A 17,774-nucleotide genomic window follows, 5' to 3' on the forward strand; every position below is an offset into this window, starting at 1 on the left:
TTACTGACAGTTAGAGCGGTTTCTCAGTGGAACAGGCTTCCTAGGGAGGTGGTGAGCTCTCCTTCTCTGGAAGATTTTAAGCAGAGGCTAGATAGCCATCTGACAGAAGTGCTGATTGTATGAACTTAGGCAGATGGTGAGTCGGTGGGCAGGAGGGGATGTGTCACTGTTTGTCTCTTGTGGCCATTCCTTGCCTATCCAGGGAATTGCTGATCAGCACCCTGGGATGGTAGGTGAATTTTCTTCAGGCTAGGCTGGCTTCTGGAGGTTTGTGGTAGGGGATAAAATTGGGATCACTGTGGGTAGGCAGGTAGTTGTGCGTTCCTGCATTGTGCAGGGGGTTGGACTACATGACCCTGGAGGTACCTTCCAACTATGATTCTAACAAACACAAAAACTATTCTACGAAAACCAGGTTAATCTTCAAGGGGCCTTTTGACAACTTCTTGCTTTAGGCCAGTTGTTCCACAGCCTAACCTACCTCAAAGTGTTTTGAGGTTGAGGAGGAATGTCACCTTGAGCACCTTGTGAGAAAGGTGGGGACACAAATGTAATTTTTCTAAAAAATTAAGAGACGGTACAGCGGGGGAGGATGGCTGAGCTGTTTGAGAACTTCCTTCACTGTGCTAAGAAGGGCAAGATGTTCCGTTTGGATGATGATGCAAATGCAGAAAGCACAGCGGGGGAGAAAGATGGCCTCCCCCCCCCCCCCCACACGTTGTCAGGCTCTTTACCAGAAGCCACCCAAATAAAACAATTCTCTCTGATGGGCTTCTGACACCATAATGAAGTGATTGATTAATCCTAAACAGCTCAAACCGCCACATAAATAAAACGAGTGGACGCATTGCTCTCCAGACAAGAAAGGTTAACAGCCTCTCCGTGTCTTGATTGCAGCCGTTTCGTTTTCGGCTTCCTTACAGGAGAGGAAGTGCCAAACAATCAGTATGTTCTCACACACACACACACACACACACTCCCCAGTCCCAAATGTTCTGCAAAAGGGGAGTTGCATTCTTTGGGGAAGCGCAAGCATGTTCCCCGGACTCGGTGCTGATATATTCACAGATTTCCCCCACCCCCTGCAGGGCTTGCTCAATGCCTAACCTGTGCTGTGTTTGCAGGAGGGCAGAGATGGTGGAGAAGATGGCACGGGCTGCCAGATGCCAGTATAGTACTGAACTATACCTTTTTAAAAAAGCAAGAGGCAAGTTTCTAGTCCCTATTATTGTGAAGATAAGCTGGCAATTGATCAAGTATTGCTGGCAGAAACGCTAGAAATCAAAGTGGTCCTCAAGTAAGAGTTCCAGGACAGGGGAAGGACTGGCAGAGTGCTGGATCTCTGGGGGCACGGCCAGCCCAAGGAAGGGTTCTGCCTCCCTGCGCAAACTATGACTTCGGTGCCGACTTCTTCTCAATGTAGAGAAAAAGACATAGTTGGCTGAAATGCTTATTCCAGCCCTATTTTGAGAGGGAGGGCACTGAGATCTATTAGTAGGTCATTTCTGGGCAACTCCTATATGTATAAGATCGCCTCCATCAGTGGGCAAGCAGGAGGGAAACCAACTTGGACTAGACACAACTCCTGTGTGCTCAATGGCCACAGTCAGGATTCACAAAATCCCACATTCAAGTTTGATCTTCGTGCTCATTTGGTGCCAGAACTGTTCCGCATGTAGTAAGCTGCTCAGCAGAATGAATGTTCACTACTAAGAGGCTGCTAAATATTTGCCATCCTTTCACATCAGAAAAGGCTTAAGTGGCTGAGTGTGCACATCACAGGCACTGGGTTCATTCCCTTTCACCTCCAGTTAAAGGACCTTAGTAGCTCCAGTGGTCTGCTTTGCCTGCTGAGGGTGCCAGGCTCACTTCCCAGCATCTCCAGATAAAAGGATTAGGCAGCTAAAAACAACTAAGGTTTGTAGCTTCCCTCTGGGAGATAATCAACCTCTCCCTTTCAACAGGAGAATTCCCGGAAGGGCTAAAAGAGCCAGTGGTTCATCCACTGCTCAAAAAAAAAAAACAACATCTCTGGACCCATAAGAACCTATCCAGTATTGTCCTATCTCGCACTTAGCATTTCTGGGGAAGATGCTTGAAAGGGCTGTTGTGGACCAACTATCAGCCTTCTTGGAAGGTGCTTCAGTCTTAGACCCATCCCAGTCAGTTTCTGGCCTGACCATGGGGTAGAAACAGCAGTAGCCACCCTGACGGATGACCTCCGTCCCCAGTTGGACTGGGCTGGTGCTGCTTGTGTTATTAGGCCTCTCAGGAGCGTTCAGTGCAGTCGACCACGGCCTCACTGATGTTGGGATCAGAGGGACTGCCCTTCAGTGGCTGATCTCCTTTCACCCAGATTGTGGACAGAGGGTAGCAATAAGAGAGAGCTCATCAAGCCACCACCAGCTTGCATGTGGAGTCCCTCAGGGAGCAGTTCTCTTGCCCTTCCTACTCAATATCTTTATGTGCCCTCTTGCTCAACTGGTACAGATGTTTGGGCTGGATTGTCACTACTATGCTGATGACACCCAGCTCTTCCTCCTGATGGATGGCCACCCTGATTCTCCCCCAGAAGCATTAGTCAGCTGCCTAGAAGCAGTGACGAGGTGGTTCAAGCAGAATCATCTGAAGCTCAGCCCTTCAAAGATGGAGGTCCTGTGGCTGAGCAGAAGGGATCCAAGCGAGGAATCGCGCCTCCCCAACCTGGACGGTGTGCAGCTATCAGTGGCTCACTCTGCCAGGAACCTGGGTATGATTCTCGATGCCTCCCTCTCCCTTGAAGCTCCATCACTATGATAGGGGCAGATTAGTTTCCATTGCTCCAGGTAGCCTTTCCTGCTCCCTTCCCAGTTCGACAACATTGTTTTCAAGATGGGGAGGCCAGAAGTACAGACAGTATTCCAAGCACAGGTGCCCCATTGAATGCAAAGCTGTATGTATGTGTGGATGCATGTATGTATGTATGTGGATGCATGTGTATACGCACACACACACAAACACAGAGGGGATCCTGTAATACTACTAAAAAGTAGTAATCAAGCCAGCTGTAATAAAAATACAGCGGGCGCTAGGCAAGGGAGCCCGCGGCTGCCGGGGGCTCCCTTGTTGGCAGGGCGGGAATCGGCCGGCCCAATCAGCAGGCACAAAGCGCCTGCCGATTGGCCAGGCCGATGGTCTGTCCGGAGGAAGGGGCCAATTGGCACCCTTCCTCATCCCGGACAGAGCCTGCCCTAACTCTTCCCACAAAGCCCTTATGGCTTTATTTAGTCCTCGGGCGCCGCGGGCTGTGTTAAGATATTATAAATTATAATATTATTTATAATATTATAAATAAATATAAATTATGAATATAATATTTATTAAAAATATAATTAAATATATATATATATAAATATACAGACTCTGCCTACCCACAGCCCGTCCAAAGGATGAACATTTCCCTTGTTTTGCATAAACAGGAGCAAAGGCTCTCTGGTGCATAATTTAGGTGCCCAGCTTCTGACTAGATAGAAAGCCAACCATGGGGTGGTTAACTTGGGGAGGGGGGAGGGGACACCTGGCACGCCTGCACTTTAAAGCTACCTCCCATTTATCTCCTCTTGCATGAAGAAGTCAAAAAGATGACAGATCTGTGACCTCACTTGCGTTGGGCTGCTGCTGCAATACTTTACTGAAGCTTAGAATAAATTATCTGGAAAACCAAATCGATAAATCCATAAAACGTTTTCCGTCTACTGAGCCAAAGGACATTATTTTGATAAAGGGAATTTTTAAGTGGACTCAGTCTATTTATGCAATCGGATGATACTCCCTTCTTCTCCTGTAACCTCCCCGCCTGCCAGTTTCCAGCCCTAGCCTTCCAATGCTACCTATCATTTCATGTCACTCTGCATTTCTCTCCCCAAAAACTGCTCTGGAAATCAGGAAAACAATGAGAAGTATCTGATAAGTGCTGACACATACCTCTGGACCAGCGGCAGGGGGAGAAAGTTGAGCGTGGAGGTCATATCCAGCCCACAGTCTAACATGATGGTGGTAGATTTGAACTTGAGCACGTTGCATGGTAGAGTCGGATGCCCGGACAAGCAGTACTGAAAGAATGAGATCAGATTTAATGAACAACTAGGCTGCATGTCAGGAACGGAGGGGAGCAGACAAATTACTGCCAGACTACTGAGCAAGAACCTGCAATGTTTTTAAAATAATCTTTGAACTCTGTGACTCCAGACATTACAACTTTGCAATATATTGCCCGCTGCAAAGCTTTGTTTAACAGCAATTATCACATCACAGGGCAGGCTGCACTATAGTTGACTGAAATGCTACAGAGGGCATTGAAACACATTGCTCTGCAGAAAGCTTCACGTATTTGAACTGTTGCTGTTACCCTGCACACATGTTACAGTGAATGATCATACAATCTGCACGGGTAAGAAATGAATGATCAGTGAATGAGCATACAATCTGCTTGTAAGAAAGAAGCAATGTACGTCCACCTTACAAATGAAACTGAGAACCATTACCTGGATAAATGTGGCATATTATTTATTTTATTTAACTGCATATTATTTATTTATCTTATTTATTATCTTTAAACCGCCCGTGGCGCCACGGGCGCCATCTTTAAACCGCCCGTGGCGCCACGGGCGCCACGGACTAAATAAAAGGCTAAGGGGTTCTAGGGCGGGATGTGTCCGTGATGAGGAAGGGTCCGGATTGGACCCTTCCACCGGACGGACAATCGGAGGGATCAATCGGATTGGTCCCTCTGATTCCCAGCCCCAGCAACTGTGAGCTGCGCACAGCGGTGAGAGGCGCAAAGCGCCTATCGCTGCGTCAGGCCGCCGCCCGAGCAAGCCCCCGCCAGTCGGAGCTGCAAAAGACCCGCCCGCAACTCAAAATGGCCACCGCGAACACACCGAGGAGCCGAGGACACCCCGCCGCCGCCCGCCCTTGACGACGCCTCCTTAATAAGGTGCCCTTCCTTCCCGCGCGCTGCCCTGTCCCTCCCTCTGCCCCCACATTCTAGCGCCCATTGTATTTCGTTTACAATGGGCTCTTTTCCTAGTTATATATAATTTTATTTATATCCCGCCAATCCTGTAACCAGCTCCTGGTGGGCAACCAAGTTATAAAAGCCCACAATGTAATCCCTCCCCATAAATAAAACATAACCATAAAACCCTATACCTGACAATGGAATAATGCCCTCCCTGCCCCTTCTCAACAGAAGGTGTATAAGCACCTGGGGAGGTATTAATAAGGAGCAGCATGATGACCACATTTTTTCGTTGTCTGGGGTCTGTGGGACCCAAATCTTAACTGCCCTGGCCTCAACCAAATGCCCGGTGGAAGAGCAACATCTTCCAGGCCCTGGGGGCCTACATGAGCTCTGTCATGGCCTTCAGCTCTCCTGGGAGCTCATTCCACCAGGTCAGGACCAGGAACGAAAAGGCCCTGCCCTGGGTCGAGGCCAGACGAACCTCCTTTGGGCCAGGGATCTCAATATGCATTGAGTGTAACAGGAGAATTACTAAATGCACATATATAGAAAGGCCAGATACACATATTGCACTTGTGTTTACTGTAACTTCTGAACAGGACTTGTATTTTTATTCCTGATGTTATCAGTTAGAAGTCAGTGCAATTCAGTTTGGCCTAAGGGCTCAGCCTAAAATGGCAGGGCAGGGGAGCCAGAGTTTTTGACAAAAGAACAGAAGTGTTTCTAGGAAACAGCTCTATCCAGTCACCCCTCATCCAAGGAGACAGCATGGACAGTTTCTGCATGTGAAGAAAGAACAAGTTTGATTCGGGAAAAGACTGAGATGCAAGCAAATGAGCTGGGGGTATAAACTGCTCTGATACCCATTGCAGGATCTCCCTCAAGGGATTTGATGTGGGGTAAATCTATTGCCATGCAAGACGAATACTACAAAATCCTCAAGACTCCAGTGTTCTCTCCTCCAAAAGTAACCAGGTAAACTCTACCACTGGAACATCATGCTGCTTGGAAAAAGGGGGGAAGGCGTAACAAATACATTATATAGGCACAAACATGGGCCTCATGGACTTATAACATGTAATTAGGCATTCAGGGATTGAAGGAGTCCAATTTCTGTGAGAGAAAGACAATGTGTCAGTTTGGCTCACATTGAAGCCTCACAAAGGAGCAAGTGAAAGACTGGGGAAAGGGTCAAGGATAAGGGAAGGCTGAGGGTCAGGAAAGCCAGAGGCTACGGTGATGAAGGGTGCAAAATAGGTAATAAACTAAGAAACAGCAGCTTGAAGAAAGAGTAGGTGGGGAAAGAGGCTTGAAGAAACAGGGTTAGGGGAAGAAATTTTTTTAAAGGTTTTTTAAGTTGAAGTGGGTTCTTTAGAACCCAGAGAGTAGTCATAAACTAGATAGCACATATAGCAGAGGGCAGGAGTGCCAGAGAACCTTCAATTGTTGAGTAGCAACCAAAAGCAGGACAGAGAAGCCAAGGACCTCAAAAAGTGGGAACCTATGAAAACAAACAGGTGGCAAAAAAAAAAAAAAACTGGAGTTGAGGAAGAGCCAAGGAGGAGAAAAGAAAACTCTGGCAAAATCATACAGAGGGTGTGAAGACGCTGGCATGGAGAAAATATGAGGTTGTTAGGCCTGGATTCTAGACCCTGATTAGGCCTGGATTCTAGACCTTGAGGAGATTTTGCAAGTAACAACAAAATTATAAACTTGCAATCCTAAATAGAACAATGAGGGCCAAGAAACAGTGGGGGATGTAATATGGCTGAATTTCACAAACTAGTTTCCACATTGCAAGTATTTATGTGTATCTCTTGAAAGACGGGAGCGAGCGAGGAGAAGAGACCTTTGGTGGAGTAGGGCCACCTGCTGTTATTAGCAGAAATGGCTGGGACTCAAGATGTGCCATTCCCTGATCTACTGCCCATTCCCTTGATTGGTGGAAGTGAATAGGAGATAGAGCAATTGTGCACTTTTAGTTCTGACCTGTCAGAAGCTTGGGGATACCCTCAAGGGGGAGGCAAGTTCTTACAGCCATCAGTGAGCTGTTGATGCAGGTAAGGCCAATGCTACTGTGCTGCCAAATGTTAAAGCCATAAGCCATCTTCCAGCTGGCAAAAGGAGAAGGTGCTAAACTCCAAGGTGAGCCAGTGTGATAAACCCAGTTCTTTTTCTCAGCGATTTCCACCATCTCAGTGAATTAAATCGTAATCAATAGGTGTGAAATGGACAGGTAAGTGAGTCGGGAATAAAGACAAAAGACCGATTTCACACTCTGGGGCCTAAGCCAGTGTTCAACTAGATGAAATCTGACACAACTGTAAAACTACACCGCTTAGCACCTTGATTTTAAATCAATTCTCCTCTTTCTATACTGTTTAGCGCCACATTCACACATGGCACAAATAATGGGAGAGATCCAAGTGTGCTTTTTAATAGCACAAGTTAAATCAATGTATGTATGTATAAGACTTTATTGTTTCCAGAGTTAAATCAATGTGACAGCTTAACAATAGTGTACATTTGATTTTAACACAGATTTCACCTCCATACTTTCCTCTATTAGTATGAAAATCTAAAAAAGAGGCCTGCTGGATGGATCAGACCAAGACTATTGTCTATTTCCAGTAAGATGCTTCCAAAAAGCCTATAAATAAAAACATTCCCTAGCACTAGACCCTAGCACCAGGTAATCTATGCTATATTGCCTCCAAACACAGAGGCTTCATTTCACTTTTATGTCACCTCATACATCAAGATTTTATCAATGTGTCTAGCCCCCTTTCTAAGCAATCAAAACGGCAGCCATAGTCACATCTGGTGGTCAGGAATTCTACATGCTAGTTGGATGAAGTAGTCCTTTATTTTCCCTGATATGAATATTGAGCCAATCAGCAGCACATACACCTGGCACAAACATGTGAGAAAGGTTTAGAAGACGATTTTTGTCTTTTGTAGGCAGATTGATAGCCACTGCGGGTCTTGGGGGGTGAAGAAGGCGAGAAATACACACACACAGGCATATAACGTCTCACAACATGCACTTGACAAAATGGGTTCCCGTCCACAAAAAGTTATTATGCTAGAATAAAAAAATCTGTCTTTCAAGTACCGCAAATCTCTCGACTACTTTTTGCTACGACTTCCGGAAATAGCAGCTTGGATTTGAGAATCTCGAAGACTGAGTACAGCAGTTCTGAAAGCAAATTCTGACGCTCAGCCCAGGCTCAAACTGAGTTTTATCAGTACTGTGCATGAAACCATCATCTCAGCGCCTTCAAAAGGAGATCTCAGCAAATATTCTAAAATTAAGTGTTATCCAGCTGAAACGCGCCCTCCCCACAACAGTCCAGATATTTGGGGGCGGCCCCTTCTAAACCCCTCCAAATCCTGAGATATTTTAGGAGGAATAACACTTCCCCCAACTCACCAGCTTCATGCTTTACCCGGCTCTATTTACTGTAACCATCCTTCTTCTCTTTCCTGATCTAAGCCTCTCCCACAGCATCCTGGTACATGTAGTCCACTCATTTGCCCAACCCGCCCCATCGCAGTATGAAGTCACGGACACTCATTCCGAGAGCATGCCGGGCAATGTAGTCTCCCGCTCCATTTTGCACTCCCTTATTCTGTCGTCCATTGGCGTGATGGCGCTCGCGGAGGGTGTCGGGAGTGGTAGTTCTAGGCCGGTAGTCCTTCCCCGTCGCCCTTGGGAGGTGGGAACTACAAGTCCCAGGGTCTCATAGCGGCAGCAGGTGGGAGCTTGGATGTTGATATCAACATGGCGCTTGTCAGACAGACAAAGACAGTCAGTCTGGTCTGATTGAGCCCCAAAGAGAGCAGGAAGGAGTGGGAAGTGAGGGGAGGGGGATTTTTTTCCTTAGGTGCTGGGGGCGAGTAGGTGCTGGGCGCCTGAAGCATTTTTCTGTCTCTGGAGCTTCCCCTCATTTTATTTTTTAGCCCCCACCCCCCAAATATCTTTGCTTTTCACACTGGGACTGGGGGGATCCCCAACCCCGAACTTCTGCTGTTAAATGGTCAAGTGGAGAGGCAGCAACCAGGACCCAAAGGTGAGTGAGGGTTTTTTTGGCAGAGAAGGGCATGATCTTTGTAACTCTGGGGGTGATTGAGTATGCAAAAAAAAAAAAAGAAGAAGAAGAAGGAAGAGATTGTGACCCCCCCCCCCCCATCCTTTATGTTTGGTTTTGTTTTGGTGTGGCTGGAGAAATTGACTCTAGTATTTACAGACGTTGTAGGAGGGTTAGAAAACTGGTTCTTTTGAGAATACATAATATACCTCAGATGACTTTGGAGACAGAGGGCAAAAGAGGACGGCTTTGCTTTTGACCAGAGGAGGGCAAAATCTTTTCAACTAGCTATTTCATTTTGTTTAGTTTTTTGGGTTGGCTGCAGTGGAGAAGTTTTAAAACACAAAGATATGGATGCTCCCCACTTTTCTCCTTGAAATAGAAGGGACGGGCAAAGAGACAGAGAAGAGTATCTTACTTGGGTATCTACTCAGGATCGTTTATCATAGATTAGTTATTTTTTAATTCACTTTATAGTCTTTTGGTATACAAGCAGGATGATAACCCCTCCCTCTGCACTAGTGATGATTGTGGGTTACTTAATCCAAATGTAAGATGTGGATTTTTGTTTTGGATTTTCCCAAATATTTGGGCAACATTTGGCTACTGTGAAAGAGCTCAGATCGTCTCAGCCTTCAGTTTGTCAGCTTTGTCCGATTGGTTCCTAACAAATATGTTCTCACATAGGTCATGGTGATGATCCCTCAGAGCATGAACAAGTCTGTTAGGGAACTATTGTATCTCAGGTCTGCCGATCACCCATGTTCTGCTCAAACAGCATAGAGAAGTAAATCTTGGTTTGCTCAAAATGTGGGGTTTAAAGTGCAGGTGTGTCAGGGTTATGCTTGTGACTTTATGACTGGCGTTTTCTCAATAAATGAAATTATATCAGTTGTGATGTTAGTAAAGAGTCGGATGACTTATTCTTTTTTGATGATCTTGTGGGTGGCTCATTTGAGCAGTCTTTTTTTCAGACTACCCCAAATGGGAGTGTGTGTGTTTAAAAAACAACTAGGGGGGGGGGGGAGATTGCTGTTTCCGGTAAGGGATCTGCCTTCATTTATGCTAACTTTTGTTAGGAAATTGAATCCCGTCTTGAATGAGGCAACTGATGCTGTGATAACAGTCAACAGTTCAATTAATGCTAAATGAACAGTTTGAACTTAGCTTGAATAGTCCTGTTACCTACAGTGCGCTCAAACTGGCTTCAGTTGAACTGTTTTGGCATCACTGAGTTTTGAACTGGACTGTCAGTGGCCTTTTGACATACCATAGAAGATCTTATCTTTCTCTCTTTTTTTTGGATGCGGCAGAGATGTCAATTTTAGCATGCAAAATGTGTGCAAGAAAGGAGTTGCAGCAGAAGAAGGTGCTGCCTTGGGAGGAGAGAGAGGTTGCTGATGGGTCTGTGGTGTGGGGCATAGTCATACCACTAATACACTGGGGTGTGCCATGGTGTGTGTGGGGGGGGGGAGTGGGATAAAAGCAGGAGAGTGGGATAAAAGGAAGGTGTGAACTGTTGCTTTATCTAGATCTTTGGAAGGTGGGCTTTGCTGTGGGATTACAGTTTACCGGAATGGGTAGTATTCAGAGCATTCAAGGTGGTTTGGAGAAGTTTGGATAGCATAAGCCATTTTTTTTAACGTGCTGATTCAGATCTCCTATGATATCAGCAATGGCTGCATAGTGTGTTATTCATTTTGCATGGTAGGAAGAATGTCCTGGGTGCCTCAACATTTGGTGCAAGTGCCTTGGGATTTGGAAAGTCCCTCCCCTCCTGTTTATCAAAAGAGTAGTGTTCAAAAACCCAACGTTATGAATTTGAAATGTTTTTTAAGCTCTGTATTTGACTATTGTAAAGACTGCTATGGCACTTATAGGTAAAGGGTGGAGTTTAGATTTCTGAGACTAGATTTCAAATCTGGTGCAGCTGTGGACTCCTAAGCTGGCAGGGAGGGGAATTGTTTTGTGCAAATCACTGAGATGTAGCATAATGATTAAGAGACAGAACTATGAATCAGGAAGTCCCTGGCTCAAATCCCACCTGAGACGTAAAATCACGAAGCCTTAGCAAGCCACTCTTTCTTGACCCTCCTTATCTGCAGTATAGCGACAGTAATTTTTGACCTACTTTACAGGGTTCTTGTAGAGATTCCCAAAATAGCATACATGAAGCACCCTGAATACTTCAAATTGGTGTGTAGGGTAAGAAGTGGCATTGTAATTTTGTATGCTTTGTACCAACCAGTTTTTCTGTTACTCAGAGGGATTGGACTAGGTGACCCTGGAGGTCCCTTCCAACTCAATGTTTCGTTGAAAGGACAGACCCCTTCTGAACCCTGAAAAAGTTATGCTGTGGATTGTGGGGCATGAATGGAATGAGGGCTGTGGTTAAACAATCAGGCAAGATGGAGGCGGGAAGCTACAACCCTGAACAGTGCAGTTCTGAACAAAGTTAGCCTTTTAATTCCAATGAAGTCAAAGGTGCTTAGAGGGGTGTATCTCTGCTTAGGATTGCACTCTGAGTTGGTTTCCCCATCTCTGATATTAATTGGTTTTGAAAGAGAGAGTGAGAGTGAAACTTTGATATGCTTCTTCTGATAATTGGAATGAATGTGTATCCTCTGTTTTGTGTGTGTGGGGGGGAGGCTCTGTGAAACTCGTTTGTTCGGTCCTTCCTTGAGTTTAATCAGTATTATGACCGAATAGTGCAGTTTTCCTTGATGGTGGTTAAAAGGGCACCTTGCAAAAGTGACTTGGGATTTTTAGTTTTCTCTGGTTGTGCCCAGGTATGAAAGAAAAGCTATGATGCTAGGGCTTGTGAAATACCATTTGGCATTAGCCAAGCAGAAGCAAATGTTTCCAGTGGGGGGTGGGAGAGATGTGTCCTGTGATGGTCACAAGCTAGATGTGCATTGTTTTTCTAAAATTGTCCTACGCAGATTGTCAGTCTGTCTTACCATTTATTTTGACAGGCAGGGATTCTCCAGGATCTTAGACAGAGGTCTTTCTGAGTCCTCCAACCTGAGACATCAGAGACTGAACCTAGGATCTCACTGATATGCTACACCCATGCAATGAGCATATGGAGATACCTGATAGAGAGTCAAGCTATTGAGCTATTTATACTGTATGTTCAGTACTGTCCATTCTGACTGGCAGCAGCTCTCCCGGGACTCAGACTGAAGAACAGACAGAACCTTTTTGATTTCTGAAAAGGTAATGCTGGGGATCATAAGATTGGCTTGGAGAGAAGCTGGGTGCCGGAGTTAAGATTGTAATCAGGCAAGGTGGAGTGGAAAGGCTGAGGGGAGCCAACTCTAATCAGAATGGCAGAAGTCCTTTAAAACACCCAGTTTGCCACGGCTTAAGAGCAATCAGGGCCGGAGTTGTCAGGGCAGGGCCTGCAAGACAGAGCTCTTCCGCCAGGCTTATGGCTGAGGTTGAGCTGAGGTCCCAGAGTTACCATCAGGGGATCCCCTAGAAATAGTGAGATCAGGGCCCTTGCTCCTAAAGAAAGACCTCCTGACTGCAAGCTGGACAAGGGGAATATAGGGAGTTAATGCTAATGAATAGCCATCTTTTAGCGTGTTCGGGGATTTTTAAGGGTTATGCTGTTTTTATTCTTTTATTGTAAACCGCAGCGAGTCTTTGAGAGCGGCAGTATATAAGTTAAAAAATAAAATAAAATAAATCAAGTTTAAGACTCCCAAAGTATGCCATCTCCCATTGAACTGCAGTATCTCCCCCAATAGGATAAACATCAATGTTCACTTTATGGCAGGGGTGGCCCAACTATGGTTCTCCAGATATCTGTGGACTACAGTTCCCATGCACGTGGCACGTACTGTCAGGAGCTCATGGTAATTGTAGTCCATGGACATCTGGAGAGCCACAGTCTGGCCACCCCTACTTTATGGCATAAGCACCAGTGGGCATATTGAATAACACTGAAGTGATTAATATGTACTTATGTGAGTTGCTGAACTGTTGATTTGCTAGTGGAAACTTGCTGTGAGCCATTAGGCCAGGGGTAGTCAAACTGCAGCCCTCCAGATGTCCATGGACTACAATTCCCATGAGAATTGTAATCCATGGACATCTGGAGGGCCACAGTTTGACTACCCCTGCATTAGTCCGACAAGTAGTGAACTGAAGTTTGTTTGGGTTCTCCTCCCCAATCCAACCAGTTAATGAGCTCAGATATTTTCTCAGCCTTGAGAGCTGTACCTAAGGACCATTGTTCTCCAAGCTGCCTTGAAACTTCCTTTCCTAACATTTGTGGGAAAGATAAAATATTTGTGACGTGCTCAAAGCTAATGTGTAACCCCCAAGAGCTAATTCTGAAAGCCGACGTTTGCCAGTTGCGGCAGTATAAATATCTGTGAGCTTCTATCACCCCAGTCTAAATGTCATTCTTGAAACCAAACCCTAACTTCTCTGAAAGTCTGCATCTTTAGTCTTCAGTGGGGAGAAAGGTTGGAAGGAACCAGTGGTGCAGGACGTCTTCTTGATGCCTGATGTCTTGGAGAACCGGTGCCCAAGGAGGCAGTGCTGAGTTAGAGGCAACGATACAACTTGGTGTAAGGCTCAGAGGAAACTATAGAGTGAACTGGTGTTCCCCGGTGGGTGGAGTTAGAACTCAGTGGAGGGCACCCATATTACAAGCCAAAGATTGCAGTTTCAAGCCCTGGCATCGCCTGTTAAAAAGATCAGGAAGTAAGTGATTTGAAAGACCTGAGACCCTCGAGACCTGCTGACCTTGACAGACTAATGGTCGGACACTTAAGTCATACTCGGAATTAATCATTGCTTGTTCACCGTGACATTTGATGTAAGCCACGAGAAGTGGAATGAATTGCTCCCATGCATGTGAGTCCCTGCGGGACTTGGAACGGAAGTTCACACTTGTCTCCTTATGATTTACACTCGGCCTTTGCACATGCATGCTCCTCAAGACTGCTCATCAGATTCATCAAACACAAGACATGGGTTGTATGAACATTCAGAGCCAGAGGACAAACATTTCAGCATCTTCTCCCTCAGTCCTTATTGTCTTCCTGCCACTGGAGTTGCTGCTGTTCTTTCTTCACGAAGTGTGCCAAAGGTCCCGGGTTCAACCCCCAGCATCTCCATGTAAAACAATCAGGTGGTAGGTGATGTGACAGACTTTTGTCTGCCTGAGACCTTGGAAAGCTGCTGCCTACCTGAGTAGGTAATGCTGACATTGATAGACCAATGGCCTGACTCTGTGTAAGGCAGCTTCAAGTGTTCAGGGGTCAAGGCAAGCTGGGAGGACAAACAAAGTGGATTGCCAGGCATGTTGTAGAAGACTGGCAAAATATGATTTCAAAGTGTAGGAGGGGAAACGCAAGATTGTATGGCCAGTCTATGTAGAATGCTGAAATCACACATTGGCAAAAATGTTAATAAGAATGTGCTGACTCATGTTCTAATAGGATAATTGCTCCAAAATGTTCCTCTCCATTTAATTATGAGAGATTTTATGTATCCACTGTGTTTTGAGGCCAGCTTGGTGCTGTGGTTGAGAGCAGCAGCCTCTTATCTGGAAAACTGGGCTTGATTCCCCACTTTTCCTCTTCAGGCAGCCAGCCAGGTGATCTTGGGCTAGTTACAGTTCAGAGCTCTCTCAGCCTCACCTCTCTCACAGGGTGTCTGTTGTGGGGAGAGGATAGGTAGATGGTTGTAAACCACTTTGAGACTCCTTTGGGTAGTAAAAAGTGGGGTACAAAAACTAATGGTTATGAGTGTCTACTTCTAATCTGGTGAGGTTTGATTCCCCGCTCCTCCTCCACATGCAGCCAGCTGGGTGACCTTGGGCTAGTCACAGCACTGATAGAGCTGTGCTGACTGGGCAGTGATAGCAGGGCTTTCTCAGCCTCACATATGTATTTATTTGTTTGGATGTCGATACTGCCCATTCTTTACGGCTCTGGACGGTTACATATCTCACAGGGTGTCTGTTGTCGGAAGAGGACGGGGATGGTAAGCTGCTTTGAGACTCCTTCAGGCAGTGAAAACAGGGTATAAAAACCAACCTTTCTTCTCTGAAGTGTTATGGTATATCATACCTGACTGATAAAGAGGACAGATAAACAAGGGGAAATTGAGGACCAAACCAGCGTTATGGTTTAATGTCGTCTACAACCCAAACTGAGAAAGTTTTGGGTGGGAAAATGTTTATTGCAACCTGTAACTTATTGTCTTCCACGTATAACCAAGTGCAACCATCAGGGGTAGAAAGATCCTCAGTGGTGGGGTACAGCCTGCTGGATTTCTGCCCAAATATGAGCCACATGTTACAAGGGCCAGTGTAGATTTGTACTAGCTTTGGGGTTAATGAATGCAGAGTATGAGGGTGTGGTCGGGTCGGTGTGTGCGATCGGAACCTGGCCTTCCCGAATCAAGCAGGACACTTTGAACCACTCACTCGCCTAAAGGGCTGGTCTGGAAAGCGATGCCTGGATCCCATTTTTCGGCAGAAGCAGCCTCTCCAAGACGCTCTGCTGTGTGCAGATGACACGGCACGTACCAAAGTGGTTTGTTTCGGGAAGAGAGATGACGGGAGGGAAAGGAGGGAGAGAAACTGCTGGCTCATGGGCTCGCATCATTGTGGAGGGCTTGTCAAAGTCCCGCGCTATGAGGAGCGCTCTGCTGCAGAGCTTATCAGGTGCCGGGGCTGCGAGCTGCTTCCTTCCTCGCAGGGCAGAAGCCAGCACTTGTTTATCCACCTTCTTCAGAGGCAGTGCTTCGCTCCAGGCCGTCCCCAGCAGTGTGCTGGTTTGTGCGCAAGGCACTGGAGAGTGCTTAGCCACGGGATCTCTGGGAATGTTCAGCCTGGAGAAAAGGAGGTTGAGAGGGGACACAATAGCCCTCTTTAAGTATTTTAAAGATTGTCACTTGGAGGAGGGCAGGATGCTGTTTCCGTTGGCTGCAGAGGAGAGGACACGCAGTAATGGGTTTAAACTACAAGTACAACGATAGAGGCTAGATATCAGGAAAACATTTTTCACAGTCAGTGTAGTTCAGCAGTGGAATAGGCTGCCTAAGGAGGTGGTGAACTCCCCCTCACTGGCAGTCTTCAAGCAAAGGTTGGATACACACTTTTCTTGGATGCTTTAGGATGCTTTGGCCTGATCCTGCATTGAGCAGGGGGTTGGACTAGATGGCCTGTATGGCCCCTTCCAAGTCTATGATTCTATGATTCTGTGGTTGGTGTTCAAACATTTGCTGTCTCAAAACTGGAACAAGGCGGGGTTTAGAGTAAGGGTGCTGCCTTGGAGGAAGATGGGCCAAGTCCTGGGTGCTTCTTGGCTGTAGCTGCTTTGATATGAGCACCTTCTGATTGTGTTCTAGGGGTACAGATGCGACGAGGATTGCAGGCTGTCGGTGATTTTATCACACTCATGTCTCTGTGCCTGAATTCTGTGCTCAGAAAAAGGGAGCTCTGTAACCTGTCTAATCAGGCAAACTGGTGCATGTTTGCTTACTATGTCCAATTTATTATCTTCCTGCTAGACACGGGGAGAAAAGAGCTATTCGTAGCACCAAGCCCTTCCTTTCCTGACTATGGGTAGACCTGGGACCATCTTCTGGGGTCTTAGATCTCAACAGGTATTACCCATAAGCTTTCAAGCCTGTCTTCTCATCACAGGGGCTAGAAATGTAGGGGCTGAATTCCATACCTGATAACAAATTCCGTATTTGCACAGTACAGTTGCAGTCCTAAACAGAGTTATTCCTCTTTGAGCTCATCGACTTGAATGATCCACAAAGAGTGACACTCTGTTTAAGACTGCACTGACTGTGAACTTTACTGTCTTGAAAATGTCTTTACCTGTCTAGATTTTTCATGGAAAGTAAAGGTAGAACATTCCATTATACAGGGGGGGGGGAGTTGAACCATTGCTCTTAGTACCCGTGTGTGATGTTTTATTTTGGGATGGCAGTGCACTGAGCAAGGGACAGAGTACACAAAAGGCCCAGTTCTTCTCTAGAGAGGTCTTATATTAAAATTATTGGGGTGGGCGGTAAGAGACCCAAAGCTGATACGTGGTTTGTGCAGATGTGGTGGGGTGGAAGACAGTTGGGGTAAATTAGAGCTGGGGTAAATTAGAGCTGGACCAACACTTCATTTCCAGGAAAGGCAAAAAGCATTAGGAGACTTCATTTAGCAACAAAGAAGATCCCCTGCTGGAGAAGAAACATGGAATGAGATAGAAGTGGAGGGCTGACCCATGTCTGTAATTACTCCAGATGCACTAAAAATGGTTGCAGCGTCATAGAGTCTAGGGGGTCTTGAGATCCTGAGCCTGGTCACTGTTTCCTTCTGCTGGCTCCTTTTAAAAAATCAATCCAGATCCACTGAAAGTGTGGTTCAATTTGCTTGCCTCAGGGCTACATTGCAGTACATGGGAGAAGAGCCACAACACTGCCACCTGTCTCTTACCTCTGCAGTTGTCTTCTCCTGCCAGCCTCCTCCCACCTCCATTTCCTCCCTTTTATAGCCCCAGCATCACCCCTGACCCTTGAGTTAAGGTCATTTCTCTTTGTTGCCTCCAGGTACGTGGGGAGTCCATGTTCTACCATGCAGGCTTGCTCACTGCCTCGAGTCCATACCTTTTGAGCTTCCCAGGGCCAAGGTTGTTGCTGAGGCTACT

General features: G+C 46.2%; 2 protein-coding genes across 8 annotated transcripts in view; one reads left to right on the forward strand and one right to left on the reverse strand.

Moving 5' to 3' along the window:
- The window catches only part of INTS9 (integrator complex subunit 9), a 69,873-nt gene extending 61,320 nt beyond the window's left edge, over positions 1–8,553 (reverse strand). The window contains exons 1-2 of the mRNA XM_077331873.1: positions 8,436–8,553; positions 3,964–4,091 (exon numbers count right to left, since the gene is read on the reverse strand). Of these exons, the coding sequence (XP_077187988.1) occupies positions 3,964–4,091; positions 8,436–8,444 (137 nt within the window). The 5' untranslated portion in view covers positions 8,445–8,553. The remainder of the gene's footprint in view (positions 1–3,963; positions 4,092–8,435) is intronic.
- A 202-nt stretch (positions 8,554–8,755) lies between these two features.
- HMBOX1 (homeobox containing 1) overlaps positions 8,756–17,774 on the forward strand; it is a 123,480-nt gene continuing 114,461 nt past the window's right edge. For all 7 annotated transcript variants that reach the window (XM_077331895.1, XM_077331931.1, XM_077331904.1 and 4 more), the window contains exon 1: positions 8,756–9,075. The gene's annotated coding sequence lies outside the window, so the exon portion shown is untranslated. The remainder of the gene's footprint in view (positions 9,076–17,774) is intronic.

The sequence above is a fragment of the Paroedura picta genome, chromosome 1, assembly GCF_049243985.1.
Source record: "Paroedura picta isolate Pp20150507F chromosome 1, Ppicta_v3.0, whole genome shotgun sequence".
Taxonomy (NCBI): domain Eukaryota; kingdom Metazoa; phylum Chordata; class Lepidosauria; order Squamata; family Gekkonidae; genus Paroedura; species Paroedura picta.